At 43.0% G+C, this 15601-nt stretch overlaps 1 protein-coding gene across 1 annotated transcript in view; it reads right to left on the bottom strand.

The window, feature by feature from the left end:
* The window catches only part of LOC118376450 (RPE-retinal G protein-coupled receptor-like), a 30912-nt gene extending 20095 nt beyond the window's left edge, over positions 1 to 10817 (bottom strand). The window contains exons 1-3 of the mRNA XM_035763170.2: positions 10397 to 10817; positions 2872 to 3028; positions 761 to 882 (exon numbers count right to left, since the gene is read on the bottom strand). Coding sequence (XP_035619063.1) covers positions 761 to 882; positions 2872 to 3028; positions 10397 to 10475 — 358 coding nt within the window. The 5' untranslated portion in view covers positions 10476 to 10817. The remainder of the gene's footprint in view (positions 1 to 760; positions 883 to 2871; positions 3029 to 10396) is intronic.
* Positions 10818 to 15601: the final 4784 nt, after the last annotated feature.

The raw sequence follows: 15601 nt of genomic DNA, 5'->3' as shown, positions 1-15601 counted from the left end.
TTTGATTGATATAAAGTGTAGTATCTGATATAGCCTATGCCTACTCTACACTATATGCGCTCAGCCATACATTGAAGTATTTTTTGCAAACAGTGATTGAGTTATATTATTCGCCTAAATGATGACTATTTCATTCTAGGCAAGTAGACAAAAAAATTAAAAAGCCCCAGGGCCTATTTCAATCTGGACCTGGCCACATAATGTAGCTCTCTCTGACAGAAGTCTGATTACTTCTGGTTGTTGTGGTACTGTATCTCTCTTATTGCTCTATGATATATAGTTTGACAGAATCATGACACACAATAGAAAGTGTGTCAGTGTTAGTGTAATCTGCAGATTATGTATTCGTGAGAGGTCATTAAAGCCATGCATATGAGTGACAACCTAACAGATTAATAGACTCCAAGGCAGAAGGCCAGATGGCCTCTTGGGATGCTGTGAGGCCAAAAGAACAGCTGCACCCAAAGACTAGTTTATGGGCTCCTGAGTGGCGCAGCAGTCTAAGGCATGGCATCTCAGTGCAAGAGGCGTCACTACAGTCTCTGGTTCGAATCCAGGCTGTATCACATCCGGCCCTGATTGGGAGTCCCATAGGGTGGTGCACAATTGTCCCAACGCTGTTATTATAAATAAGAATTTGTTCTTAACTGACTTGCCTCCTTAAATAAAATGGTCCTATCTAGTGTGCATTTGTTGTTGGGGATGAGTGTATGTGGATATGTATGAGATTTAAGAGACCTATGAAACTCATTCCACTTACTTGTGCAGTACTGGTGGTATCTGTCCCATGCGATGGCAGCAATGAAGTGGATGCTGGCGAGAGCTGTCACGAAACCCTGGAAGCCATGAGTCTGGCAGCCATCAGAGCCATAGGGCCAGTACCTGGAGAAGGACATAGTAAAGAGGAGGAAAGACAATACATTAGGCCTTAACATAGTCTATTTGTCAGCTGGTTGTGAATGACTTTTACAATGCTCAATGGTTACTGGCAGAGCATAGAACTTGTTTCTGATCTTTTGCATTGACCTCGGTCATCCGTTAATAACCATTTTGAAGGTGCCTGTTTTCATCCTAAATCACCTAGACGGAAACGTCATCGTTCCTCCCCCTGATTACAGAGTTCTAAATCCTCCTCCTTTACACAGCACAGTCCCCGGGAGGTCTGTTACATGTACTGTATGCCCTAAACCCTGTTGGTCTTTGCCCCGGCCTTATCGATCTCCTACACTAACACTACGCAGAGATATTGATGAACCAATTGACTGGAATATGTCAGAGAGCGCGAGAGAGAGCGACAACCTCCTTTGCGTTGCTCCACTATAGACTATTGTAGGAATAGTATAGAACAGGGATCATCAACTAGATTCAGCTGCGGGCCAAGTTTTTATTGAGCGGATAGTCGGGGGGCCAAGAACATAATTCAAATACTTTGAAGACTACAAATTGACCGCAAGAAGCCAAAACAGATATATTGTTTGAATAAAACATAACAATTTCAAACCTTGCTTACATTTGTAAATGATCAAGTGTCTCTCTATTATGCGTGGGCTAACTTGGGAACAGATTTCTTAAATAAAAATCACTTGGAGTTAAATTCCTGGTGTTTTTAAGTCTATGTCCAACAATTAACTCCAGTGGTGTGGGGGCAGTGCTTTGGCAAAGTGGGTGGGGTTATATCCTGATTGTTTGGCCCTGTCCAGGGGTATTGTCGGATGGGCCAAAGTGTCTCCCGACCCCTCCTGTCTCAGCCTCCAGTATTTATGCTGCAGTAGTTTATGTGTCGGGGGGCTTGGGTCAGTCGTCTGTTATATCTGGAGTATTTCTTCTGTCTTATCTTGTGTCCTGTGTGAATGTAAGTATGCTCCCTGAAATTCTCTCTCTCTTTTTCTCTCTTTCTCTCTCTCAGAGGACCTGAGCCCTAGGACCATGCCTCAGGACTACCCAGCCTAATGACTTCTTGCCGTCCCCAGTCCACCTGGCCGTCCTGCTGCTCCAGTTTCAACTGTTCTGCCTGCGGCTATAGAACCCTGACCTGTTCACCGGACGTGCTACCTGTTCCAGGCCTGCTGTTTCAACTCTCTAGAGACAGCAGGAGCGGTAGAGATACACTGAATGATCGGCTATGAAAAGCCAACTGACATTTACTCCTGAGGTGCTGACCCGATGAACCCTCGACAACCACTGTGATTATTATTATTTGACCCTGCTGGTCATCTATGAACATTTGAATATCTTGGCCATGTTCTGTTACAATCTCCACCCGGCACAGCCAGAAGTGGACTGGCCACCCCTCATAGCCTAGTTCCTCTCTAGGTTTCTTCCTTGGTTCTGGCCTTTCTAGGGAGCTTTTCCTAGCCACCGTGCTTCTACACCTTAATTGCTTGCTGTTTGGGGTTTTAGGCTGGGTTTCTGAACAGCAATTTGTGACATCAGCTGATGTACGATGTGGCTTTATAAATAAATGTGATTGATTGATTGAATTAAAACAACTTGGGGGGGCAAAATAAAACCACTTGCGAGCCAAATTTGTCCTGCGGGACAGTTTTTATTTGACCTTTATTTAACTAGGCAAGTCAGTTAACAACAAATTCTTATGACAGCCTAGGAGCAGTGGGTTAACTGCCTGTTCAGGGGCAGAACGACAGATTTGTACCTTGTCAGTTCGGGGATTTGAACTTGCAACCTTCCGGTTACTAGTCCAATGCTCTAACCACTAGGCTACCCTGCCTCCCCGGTGTGCGAACCCTGGTATATAATATTCCATTCAATTCATGGTATTTCACAGTGGAAAATGTTGCAACAATGAGTCAGTGTGAGTAGAAAGTAAATTATGTGATGGAAAGGATTAGTAGGTTATTTTACGGCACTCACCTCAGAAAGCTGGAGAAAGCGGCAATGGTTGCATTCGCGGAGATGCCCATATCAGCCAACGCCAAGCTAAAGACTAGGAAATTGCTGGGGGTTCTCAGTTCTCTTACTTTTATGAAAGCAGCGACTGTCACAGCATTCAGGAAGAATCCCAGAAGACCTTTAGGGAACATATATCAGAAAAGGCTATAAACACAGCGGCAGTGCGCATAGCAAAGTACTCCAAAATGATTTCAGCCACGGAGTTGAGAGCAGAATTTTAATACTTAAACCCTTAAGTTTGTCCTCTGTAGCGTGCCTTTGTTTGCTGAAATCCATACGTTTTAATAAACTGTTAATCAAATACAACCATCAACTGTTTCCTTGTTGACATTCAATTGGCACATGTGGATTTGTGCTGAGTTGCCATCTTAGAGCAACATCAGTGAGGAAACAGTCGGCAGTTGTATTTGTGAACTACCGGCTCGATTAGGTCTTCTGTAGCAACTTTGGAAATTGTGTTTCATACAGTACGAGTGAAAAGTTTGGACACACCTACTCATTCAAGGGTTTTTCTTTATTTTTACTATTTTCTACATTGTAGAACAATAGTGTAGACATCACAACTATGAACTAACACCAAAAGTGTTAAACAAATCTAAATATATTTTATACTTGCTATTCAAATAGCCACCCTTTGTCCTGATGACAGCTTTGCACACTCTTGGCATTCTCTCAACCAGCTTCATGAGGTAGTCACCTGGAATGCATTTCAATTAACAGGTGTGCCTGGTTAAAAGTTAATTTATGGCAATCAGTTGTGTTGTGACAGAGTAGAGGTGGTATACAGAAGATGGCGCTATTTGGTAAAAGACCAAGTCCATATTATTGCAAGAACAGCTCAAATAAGCAAAGAGAAACGACAGTCCATTATTTTAAAACATGAAGGTCAGTCAATACGGGAACATTTCTTCAAGTGCAGTCGCAAAAACCATCAAGTGCTATGATGAAACTGGCTCTCATGAGGACCGCCACAGGAATGGAAGACCCATAGTTCATTCTGCTGCAGAGGATAAGTTAATTTGGGTTACCAGCCTCAGAAATTGCAGCACAAATAAATGCTTCAGAGTTCAAGTAACAGACACATCTCAACATCAACTGTTCAGAGGAGACTGCATGAATCAGGCCTTCATGGTCAGATTGCTGCAAAGAAACCACTACTAAAGGACACCAATAAGAGGAAAAGACTTGCCTGGGCCAAGAAACACAAGCAATGGACATTAGACCGGGAGAAATCTATCCTTGTTCGGATGAGTCCAAATTTGAGATTATTGGTTCCAACCACGATGTCTTTGTGAGACGATGAGTAGGTGGTTCCGGTTGGAGCGAGCGGTCGCATTCGCACTTCGCTCTGCAGGTTGTATAACTTTTTCATTACATTTCATTATAGTACAACGGTTGATTTGTCTAATCTTAGCAATTCTTCTTAGCTAGCTACATAGCCGTCCTTGTATCAGAGATAATTGCATAATTATCGTATTTCGTCGCCCTAACGTAGCCTTCACTGCTATTCGCCCAGGAGCTAGCTAACGCACACAGATTAGCATCACTGTAGTGCTATTCACTCAACTGTACGACTTGATTAGTTCAGTGTTAGCTAGCTACATAGCTGTCTTTGTTTCCAAGATAATTGTGTAGTTTAGTGTGTGTAGCCTTGGAGTGATTATCTTAATTCACTGAGGTTCGCTAGCCAGCTATTTGTCGTCCTTAACGTAGGAGACTCTGCTAGCTAGCCAACAGCTAACTGCTAACAGCTAGCCAACGTCTACTGTTTTGAATTCAACAACCCGGTCAGGTAGTTTCACATTTTCATTTCATTTCATTTCATTACAGTACAACGGTTTGATTTGTTTGATCGTAGCTAGCTACATAGCCGTCTTTGTTTCAAAGATAATTGTGTAGTCTAGACCGATTCCCTAGGTTAGCTAGCCAGCTATTGTCGTTCTTTTAACTCAACGTAACGTAAACAACACTGCTAGCTAGCCAGCTAGCCCCCGAATAGCAGCACTGTAGAATTATTACACTCAACGGAACGACTTGATTAGTGTAGTGTCAACAACGCAGCTACTGCCAGCTAGCCTACTTTAGCAGTACTGTATCATTTTAATCATTTTAGTCAATAAGATTCTTGCTACGTAAGCTTAACTTTCTGAACATTCGAGACGTGTAGTCCGCTTGTCATTCAATTTCCTTGCATTAGCGTAGCCTTTTCTGTAGCCTGTCAACTATGTGTCTGTCTATCCCTGTTCTCTCCTCTCTGCACAGACCATACAAACGCTCCACACCGCGTGGCCGCGACCACCCTAACCTGGTGGTCCCAGCGCGTACGACCCACGTGGAGTTCCAGGTCTCTGGTAGCCTCTGGAACTGCCAATCTGCAGCCAACAAGGCAGAGTTCATCTCAGCCTATGCCTCCCTCCAGTCCCTTGACTTCTTGGCACTGACGGAAACATGGATCACCACAGATAACACTGCTACTCCTACTGCTCTCTCCTCGTCCGCCCACGTGTTCTCGCACACCCCGAGAGCTTCTGGTCAGCGGGGTGGTGGCACCGGGATCCTCATCTCTCCCAAGTGGTCTTTCTCTCTTTCTCCCCTTACCCCCCTTATCTGTCTATTGCCTCCTTTGAATTCCATGCTGTCACAGTTACCAGCCCTTTCAAGCTTAACATCCTTATCATTTATCGCCCTCCAGGTTCCCTCGGAGAGTTCATCAATGAGCTTGATGCCTTGATAAGCTCCTTTCCTGAGGACGGCTCACCTCTCACAGTTCTGGGCGACTTTAACCTCCCCACGTCTACCTTTGACTCATTCCTCTCTGCCTCCTTCTTTCCACTCCTCTCCTCTTTTGACCTCACCCTCTCACCCTCCCCCTACTCACAAGGCAGGCAATACGCTTGACCTCATCTTTACTAGATGCTGTTCTTCCACTAACCTCATTGCAACTCCCTCCAAGTCTCCGACCACTACCTTGTATCCTTTTCCCTCTCGCTCTCATCCAACACTTCCCACACTGCCCCTACTCGGATGGTATCGCGCCGTCCCAACCTTCGCTCTCTCTCCCCCGCTACTCTCTCCTCTTCCATCCTATCTTCTCTTCCCTCTGCTCAAACTTTCTCCAACCTATCTCCTGATTCTGCCTCCTCAACCCTCCTCTCCTCCCTTACTGCATCCTTTGACTCCCTATGTCCCCTATCCTCCAGGCCGGCTCGGTCCTCCCCTCCCGCTCCGTGGCTCGACGACTCATTGCGAGCTCACAGAACAGGGCTCCGGGCAGCCGAGCGGAAATGGAGGAAAACTCGCCTCCCTGCGGACCTGGCATCCTTTCACTCCCTCCTCTCTACATTTTCCTCCTCTGTCTCTGCTGCTAAAGCCACTTTCTACCATTCTAAATTCCAAGCATCTGCCTCTAACCCTAGGAAGCTCTTTGCCACCTTCTCCTCCCTCCTGAATCCTCCCCCCTCCCTCCTCCCTCTCTGCAGATGACTTCGTCAACCATTTTGAAAAGAAGGTCGATGACATCCGATCCTCGTTTGCTAAGTCAAACGACACCGCTGGTTCTGCTCACACTGCCCTACCCTATGCTCTGACCTCTTTCTCCCTCTCTCTCCAGATGAAATCTCGCGTCTTGTGACGGCCGGCCGCCCAACAACCTGCCCGCTTGACCCTATCCCCTCCTCTCTTCTCCAGACCATTTCCGGAGACCTTCTCCCTTACCTCACCTCGCTCATCAACTCATCCCTGACCGCTGGCTACGTCCCTCCCGTCTTCAAGAGAGCGAGAGTTGCACCCCTTCTGAAAAAACCTACACTCGATCCCTCCGATGTCAACAACTACAGACCAGTATCCCTTCTCTCTTTTCTCTCCAAAACTCTTGAGCGTGCCGTTCTTGGCCAGCTCTACCGCTATCTCTCTCAGAATGACCTTCTTGATCCAAATCAGTCAGGTTTCAAGACTAGTCATTCAACTGAGACTGCTCTTCTCTGTATCACGGAGGCGCTCCGCACTGCTAAAGCTAACTCTCTCTCCTCTGCTCTCATCCTTCTAGACCTATCGGCTGCCTTCGATACTGTGAACCATCAGATCCTCCTCTCCACCCTCTCCGAGTTGGGCATCTCCGGCGCGGCCCACGCTTGGATTGCGTCCTACCTGACAGGTCGCTCCTACCAGGTGGCGTGGCGAGAATCTGTCTCCTCACCACGCGCTCTCACCACTGGTGTCCCCAGGGCTCTGTTCTAGGCCCTCTCTTATTCTCGCTATACACCAAGTCACTTGGCTCTGTCATAACCTCACATGGTCTCTCCTATCATTGCTATGCAGACGACACACAATTAATCTTCTCCTTTCCCCCTTCTGATGACCAGGTGGCGAATCGCATCTCTGCATGTCTGGCAGACATATCAGTGTGGATGACGGATCACCACCTCAAGCTGAACCTCAGCAAGACGGAGCTCCTCTTCCTCCCGGGGAAGGACTGCCCGTTCCATGATCTCGCCATCACGGTTGACAACTCCATTGTGTCCTCCTCCCAGAGCGCTAAGAACCTTGGCGTGATCCTGGACAACACCCTGATGTTCTCAACTAACATCAAGGCGGTGTCCCGTTCCTGTAGGTTCATGCTCTACAACATCCGCAGAGTACGACCCTGCCTCACACAGGAAGCGGCGCAGGTCCTAATCCAGGCACTTGTCATCTCCCGTCTTGATTACTGCAACTCGCTGTTGGCTGGGCTCCCTGCCTGTGCCATTAAACCCCTACAACTCATCCAGAACGCCGCAGCCCGTCTGGTGTTCAACCTTCCCAAGTTCTCTCCACGTCACCCCGCTCCTCCGCTCTCTCCACTGGCTTCCAGTTGAAGCTCGCATCCGCTACAAGACCATGGTGCTCGCCTACGGAGCTGTGAGGGGAACGGCACCTCAGTACCTCCAGGCTCTGATCAGGCCCTACACCCAAACAAGGGCACTGCGTTCATCCACCTCTGGCCTGCTCGCCTCCCTACCACTGAGGAAGTACAGTTCCCGCTCAGCCCAGTCAAAACTGTTCGCTGCTCTGGCCCCCAATGGTGGAACAAACTCCCTCACGACGCCAGGACAGCGGAGTCAATCACCACCTTCCGGAGACACCTGAAACCCCACCTCTTCAAGGAATACCTAGGATAGGGTAAGTAAGGGTAAGTAATCCTTCTCACCCCCCCAACAAGATTTAGATGCATGTGGCTGTTCCACTGGTTGTCATAAGGTGTATGCACCAATTTGTAAGTCGCTCTGGATAAGAGCGTCTGCTAAATGACTTAAATGTAAATGTAAATGTAATAATCTCTGCATGTGTGGTTCCCACCGTGAAGCATGAAAGAGGAGGTGTGATGGCGCTTTGCTGGTGACACCGTCTGTGATTAATTTAGAATTCAAGGCACACTTAACCAGCATGGCTGCCACAGTATTCTACAGTGATACACCATCCCATATGGTTTGGGCTTAGTGGGACTATCATTTGTTTTTCAACAGGAGAATGACCCAACACACCTCCAGGCTGTGTAAGGGCTATTTGACCAAGAAGGAGAGTGATGGAGTGCTTCATCAGATGAACTGGCCTCTACAATCACCCGACCACAACCCAATTGAGATGGTTTGGGATGATTTGGACGCCAGAATGAAGGAAAAGCAGCCAACAGGTGCTCTGCTCAGCATATGTCGGAACTCCTTCAAGACTGTTGGAAAAGCATTCCAGATGAAGCTGGTTGAGAGAATGTCAAGAGTGCACAAAGCTGTCATCAAGGCAAAGGGTGGCTACATTGAAATAAATAAAATATATTTTGATTTGTTTAACACTTTTTTTCATCCTACATGATTTCATGTGTGTTATTTCATAGTTGTGATGTATTCTGTATTATTCTACAATGTAGAAAATAGTACAAATAAAGAACAACCCTTGAATGAGTCGTCAACTTTTGACTGGTACTGTGCATTTGATAAAAGTAGAGTCCATGTTCCCTCTAATGTTTGTTTTTTTTACAGTGAACACTGAGGCTGTACTGTTACAGTTTTAGGCAGTAGCCAATGGGCTATTGTGGCTATTTGAGCATAATGTAGACCCACTAACAAAACCAATGGAGTAAATCCAATAACATTTTCACATGGAAATAGCTTTTGATTTCTAGGAGATAGGCTTTATGACGTGTTCATTGCATGAGACTTTTTTACATTAAAAAAAAAACATTTTTACTTGGTCTGTAACACAATGAGCCAAATAGGTGACTGTAAATTGCATTGTATTGTGCTGTATGATGCAAGAAACCCCTTTACAAAATAAAAGTAATTATTACCATACAGAGAATTAGACGATGTAGGCTACCCCTCTGCAATTATGTTAGCACAGCTGAAAACTGTTCTGATTAGAGAAGCAAGAAAGCGGGCCTTCTTAAGACTAGTTGGGTATCTGGAGCATCAGCATTTGTGGGTTCGATTACAGGCTCCAAATGGCCAGAAACAAATAACTTTCTTCTGAAACTCGTCAGCCTATTCTTGTTCTGAGAATGAAGGCAGTTCCATGTGAGAAAAACACATTTTGATTTACTTTCAATTCCCTCTGCTGTGTTGTAGTGACATAAGCCATCTTTCCTGAAACAAGTCACATTTGGATAATGTTTGATTAAAAAGTATGGCAACAACAGAGGACAAACATTGGTACACAGTAACACCATACCGAAACCAGGCGTGCGCAAATTGATTTTGTCCCCCCACACCAAATGCGATCACGACACGCACGTTGAAATATCAAAACATACTCTCTACCAATTATATTAATTTGGGTATGGGTACAGGTTTAAAAGCATTAAACATGTATGTACATTTAGCTAGCCAGCTTATTTGTTCTATTTAGCTAACTTGCTGTTGCTAGCTAATTTGGCCTGGGATATAAATGTTATTTTACCTGAAATGCACAAGGTCCTCTACTATTAACTACTATCTTCTATTAATCCACATATAAAACAGTCAACACAGAGCGCCTATTTTTGCAAAGCTCGCATTGGTGTGGTCAGCATGTAAGGGTTTAATAATTTACATGATCAAGTATTCACTGCAGTGACTGGAAGGAGTAGGAGGCTAATTTAAAACAACTTCAGTCTGTGCTCAAATCCTCAACTCCGTGGATGAAATTATCCACGGAGTTGAGGTACTTGGCTACAGTGCGCATAACCAAGCCGCAAATTACCTGAAAAATGAAAGCAGGCACGTTTTCTTTTTAAGTGCTTCTAAACAATAATGTCCTGTTATTCCCAACTATTGAAGGTGACATTCTAGAATATATCATGTGATTTCCTGGCCAACATCAGCACTTCATCTATATTGTATCAAGTCACATAACACTGCCGGCACCGTTTAAGAGCATAACAGGCCACCACTTCCTGACCAAGGAGCATCAGATCTAACATAGCATACTGCAGTTACCGCATTTATGACAGAATTCCATCAGAAAACGTGACACTCACCCTCAACGAGTAGACAAGATCCTAAAGAGAACACATCAATTTCAGAGAAGCCATTCGGTAAAGGGTGGGAAGACACCATCTTGAATGCGATTTTTCATACAAATAAAGTGCAAATATCCCTGACCTACTTACTCGTTACTGTCCGCTCGCTTAAAGATGTGCCTCTAACCTAACGGAACTCGCTTCTAACGGAGCATTTCACGTGAAAAAGCATGCACGTAATTATGTAAAGCTCTCTCTCTCTTGCACCAATCGGCATAAGAATGTCTTACTGAACACTAATCGCTGCCCCCTACCACGTATCTACACACCGCTACTCTAAAGCGCTGAATTTGTTGTACACAATAAGCCTTTGTGTCTGTGTGCGACCACCGTCTGGAGAAGGATGCCTGTGATGTCAAATGCACGCGTTTGGTCTACAGTCAACAGGTGTCCAGCTCATTGAAAGGATGTACAGCACCTAGCCATATAGCCTACATCCATTAATTAATGCTTATTGTAGGCTAATGAAGAGCTTGCATGGCAGTAATATATTATAGAGCACCATTTACAGCCCTATAGGCTACATTACATGTATAGGCCTATAAACAGTATAACATGAAGGCCTGAAGATCATCTACAATATCAGCTGCTGTCAGTTTGCCTTCTTCAAAGTCAGCCAGTGATAAAAGAGTACACTTTTCATTGGATGAGTATCTTCTTAGTTATAAACATAATAAACATGCATATTCTCGAGTGGTGCAGCGGGGTCGTGGGCATTGCATCTCAGTGTTAGAGCGTCACAACAAACACCCTGGTTCATATCCAGGCTGTATCACAACTGGCTGTGATTGGGAGTCCCATAGGGTGGTGCACAATTGGCCCAGCATTGTCTGGGTTTGGCCGGTGTAGGCTGTCATTGTAAATAGGAATTTGTTCTTAACTTACTTGCCTAGTTAAATAAAGGATAAATACAAAATTACATAATTCAAGTTGTGAGATCTATATTAATAACTATAATGAGTAAACAAATCTAATTGCAAGTCAACCCTGTAAACATTGCTATAGTTCTGTAATACAAAAAGATGCTCTGTTGAACAATCATAAAGACTAGAGGGTTTCTGACAAAGTCGTGAGAGATACAAAAGCCAACACTTGGCATAAATTATACTATCTATACTTTAGTGGAGCATGCTATAATTGCAACATCCCAATTGGCAACTTTTCGTACCATAGGGTTAGAGGGGAGAATGAGAGTCATATTGCCTGGCTACAAATCTGGATTATGGGAAACCATGGGAAATGTAATTGAAAACATGACTTTTTTTTATGTGCAAATTCATATGACGATGCAAATCATCATTACTAAATGAGGTCATTGGGGATTCTGTAATGTTTTGCATATTGCATATTTTAATAAACAGATTCAGATACGTGTGCTTTCAGTTTCTGTTTTGGTCTGTGACCAAAATAAATACATGTTTCAACACATGTTTATGCAGATCTGAGGCTATGAAATATTTGTCTTTTTAATGTGATAAAAACTAGGCTATGTATTTTAGTTATCTGTCCTGTATGAGTCTCTAACATGACTTGTCTGATACAGATTTGTGTTATTATAAACTGACCTGTTTATAACGTAGCTCTTAGTTGTCTCTGATATGAAGCCAAGCACACACTGTCTGTCCTTGGCTGACCTCAATACGGCGGGCTTTAGGGGACAGGGGAATTGTCATCTGTACATGGGCTTTTTGGCCTTCAAGAAAAACATATTTCTCACTAAAAAATAAATACAAAATATAAATATTTTTTCAGTAATTATATCTGACCCACACAGTACAATTTATTTCCAACATTTTACTTTGTCAATATCTCTAATTTCAATATTTTTTACCTATGCAAGTTTGTTGGGGAAACATGTTGATAACCTTTCAATATTTTCAATTTCTTAAAAAATATATATGCCAAATGTCTCTGGACTGTAAATTGTATCTGCCAAAAATATGCCCCATGAGAATATAATTTAAGATGATTTGAGAGGGTTTAGTCAGTCAATGAAGGTTAGAAACTGTATATTTAGAGAGAACATGAGTGCGCACACACATGTACACACACAGACTACAGCCAGGGAGACAGGTAAACACACAACTTCACACAGCAAAAAGACAGACTCACTCACACACGATAGAAAGACAGACTGATATACAGGCAGACACACACGCGTGCGCGCGTATGTACACACACAGCCTTTTCAGTTTATTTCTTTGTCATCCAACACCAAAAAATGTAAGATCAGAATAGCTGTAGAACAGCAATGACACCCATGGCCTAGAGTATATATCACCATGGCAATGCTGATTGAAATGGTGATTGTACGTGTCTTTTTCCATGATTTGTTGCTTCTCATTCATACATACAGTAGCAATAGTTGAACCATAGGTGCAGGAGTAGTCTGTCACTCTTGATAGACTTTCTACAGAAATACATTTTACAGATATTACAGGCTCTCGTATAACACCCTACCCACTGGGTATAAACTGGTTGAGTCAATGTTGTTTCAATGTTATTTGTCAACGTATTGTGGAACGTGGAATCTACATGTAAAGATATTAGATATGTAAAAAGACATCAACTTTTGTTTTGATGGTGACATTTAAACCACAGGATTATGTCATCATGTTAAAATGGCACTCCAATCTCCTTTGTAACTAGTTTAACAATGTCAGAACTTCAACGTTATGTTTTTTATTTTACTAGGCAAGTCAGTTAAGAACAAATTCTTATATTCAATGATGGCCTAGGAACAATGGGTTAACTGCCTGTTCAGCGGCAGAACAACAGATTTGTATCTTGACACACTCAGGGATTTGAACTTGCAACCTTTCAGTTACTAGTCCAACACTCTAACCACTAGGCTGGAAAGGCAGGAAGGCAGGAAAAACTATAGGCTGGACAGCACCTCCTACTGGCAAGTTGATCTCCTGTAGGTTAGTTGGTTAAGCATGGCACTTAGTGGGTACGATTCTTGGGACCACCCGCATGTACAATGTATGAACCCATGACTATAAGTCGCGATGGATAAAAGTGTCTGCTAAATGGCATATCAAATCTATCTACAGTGATCCAATTCCGGGGCCCATGCAGGGTTTTGACCAAGCATTTATCACTGACTATTACCAATGGGCTATTGTGAGATTGTTGATTGTTGAGGGATCTCCACTTTAAAACTAAATAGTATTTTTCATAAGTCGTTCCAAAGGGTAGTTTTAATAGAGCTAATGAAATGCAATCAAACTTTATCAATGTAATCATATTTCATCAATAATACTAGAAAAAATGGTTCCAAAGGGGTTCTTTGGCTGTTCCCATAGGAGCACCCTTTTTGGTTCCATGTAGAACCCTTTTGGGTTGCAATGTAGAACTCTCTGTGGAGAACTCCCTACTGTACATGGAACGTAAAAGGGCTCTTCAAAGGATTCTCTTATGGGGACAGCCGAAGAACAATTTTAGGTTTTAGAAAAAAGGGGGCTAGTGTTGTAGGATTTCAAGCTTTGATTGATTTCACATTTGATTCCAGTTTGTTGACAAGTTAATAATTGATTATTTGGGATCGGTGTCCCATCCACGGGATGGGTGGGCTAACGTAGGCTAATGCGATTAGCATGAGGTTGTAAGTAATAAGAACATTTCCCAGGACATAGACATATCTGATATTGGCAAAAAGCTTAAATTCTTGTTAATCTAACTGCACTGTCCAATTTATAGTAGCTATTACAGTGAAAAAATACCATTCTATTGTTTGAGGAGAGTGCACAGTTTTGAACATGAAAAGTTATTAATAAACATATTAGGCACATTTTGGCAGTCTTAATACAACATCTTGAACAGAAATGCATTGGTTCATTTGGATCAGTCAAAAACTTTTCACATACACCGCTGCCATCTAGTGTTCAAAATCTAAATTGCAGCTGGCCTGGAATAATACATTATGGCCTTTCTCTTGCATTTCAAAGATGATGATGATACGACAAAAATAAAAAAATACATCAGGTTTTTTTTCTTTGTATTATCTTTTACCAGATCTATTGTGTTATATTCTCCTACATTCCTTTCACATTTCCACAAACTTCAAAGTGTTTATTTTCAAATGGTACCATGAATATGCATCCTACAGGCAGTTAGATTTAGGGATGTCATTTTATGCGAAAATATTAAAAAAGGGGAGGATCCTAAAAAAAGGAACTCTAAATTAAAGAATAGGACTAAGCCAGTGGCATAGATGGAACAATCCAAGCAGAATATACATTTGCATTTGGAAAGTATTCAGACCCCTTCCTTTTTCCACATTTTGTTACTTTACAGCCTTATTCTAAAATTGATTAAATAAATTGTCCTCATCAATCTACACACAATATCCTATAATGACAAAATTAAAACAGGTTTTTAGAAATGTTTGCAAATGTATAAAAAAATAAATAAACAGATACCTTTTTTTACATACGTTTTCAGGCCCTTTGCTATGAGACTCGAAAATTGAGCTCAGGTGCATCCTGTTTCCATTGATCACCCTTGAGATATTTCTACAACTTGATTGGAGTCCATCTGTGGTAAATTCAATTGATTGGACATAGGGCTGGGCTATATTTGAAAAAAAAGATTGACGGTAATTTTATGTTTTTTAATAATAAAAGTTCTAAATTTGCTTTGAGTAGGGCGTGACCCTAGGGTGCAAACACATACATTCTAAGTGATTTGAATGGGTCTTTCTCCATTCTAATTGTTTAATACTGTTCAATTCAACTTCAACCCCCAAAAAGTTATCATTTTCATAAGTGTCTGCATTTGAGATAATTTCCACACCGCCACATAGGGCTGCATGATCTGGGCAAGTAATCTGGGCCATATTTTTAACCAAATGTTGCAATTTGACTTGCGTTAACACTTGAGTTAACTGTTGGAATCATGGGAATAGAATGTCTTTCCACTCCTCTCCTCTTTTGACCTCACCCTCTCACCTTCCCCCCCTACTCACAAGGCAGGCAATACGCTCGACCTCATCTTTACTAGATGCTGTTCTTCCACTAACCTCATTGCAACTCCCCTCCAAGTCTCTGACCACTACCTTGTATCCTTTTCCCTCTCGCTCTCATCCAACACTTCCCACACTGCCCCTACTCGGATGGTATCGCGCCGTCCCAACCTTCGCTCTCTCTCCCCCGCTACTCT

The sequence above is a fragment of the Oncorhynchus keta genome, unplaced genomic scaffold (genome assembly GCF_023373465.1).
Source record: "Oncorhynchus keta strain PuntledgeMale-10-30-2019 unplaced genomic scaffold, Oket_V2 Un_contig_25868_pilon_pilon, whole genome shotgun sequence".
Classification (NCBI taxonomy): Eukaryota; Metazoa; Chordata; class Actinopteri; order Salmoniformes; family Salmonidae; genus Oncorhynchus; species Oncorhynchus keta.
The sequence above is the reverse complement of the archived record's forward strand: the minus strand, read 5'-3'. Positions and strand labels throughout refer to the sequence as shown.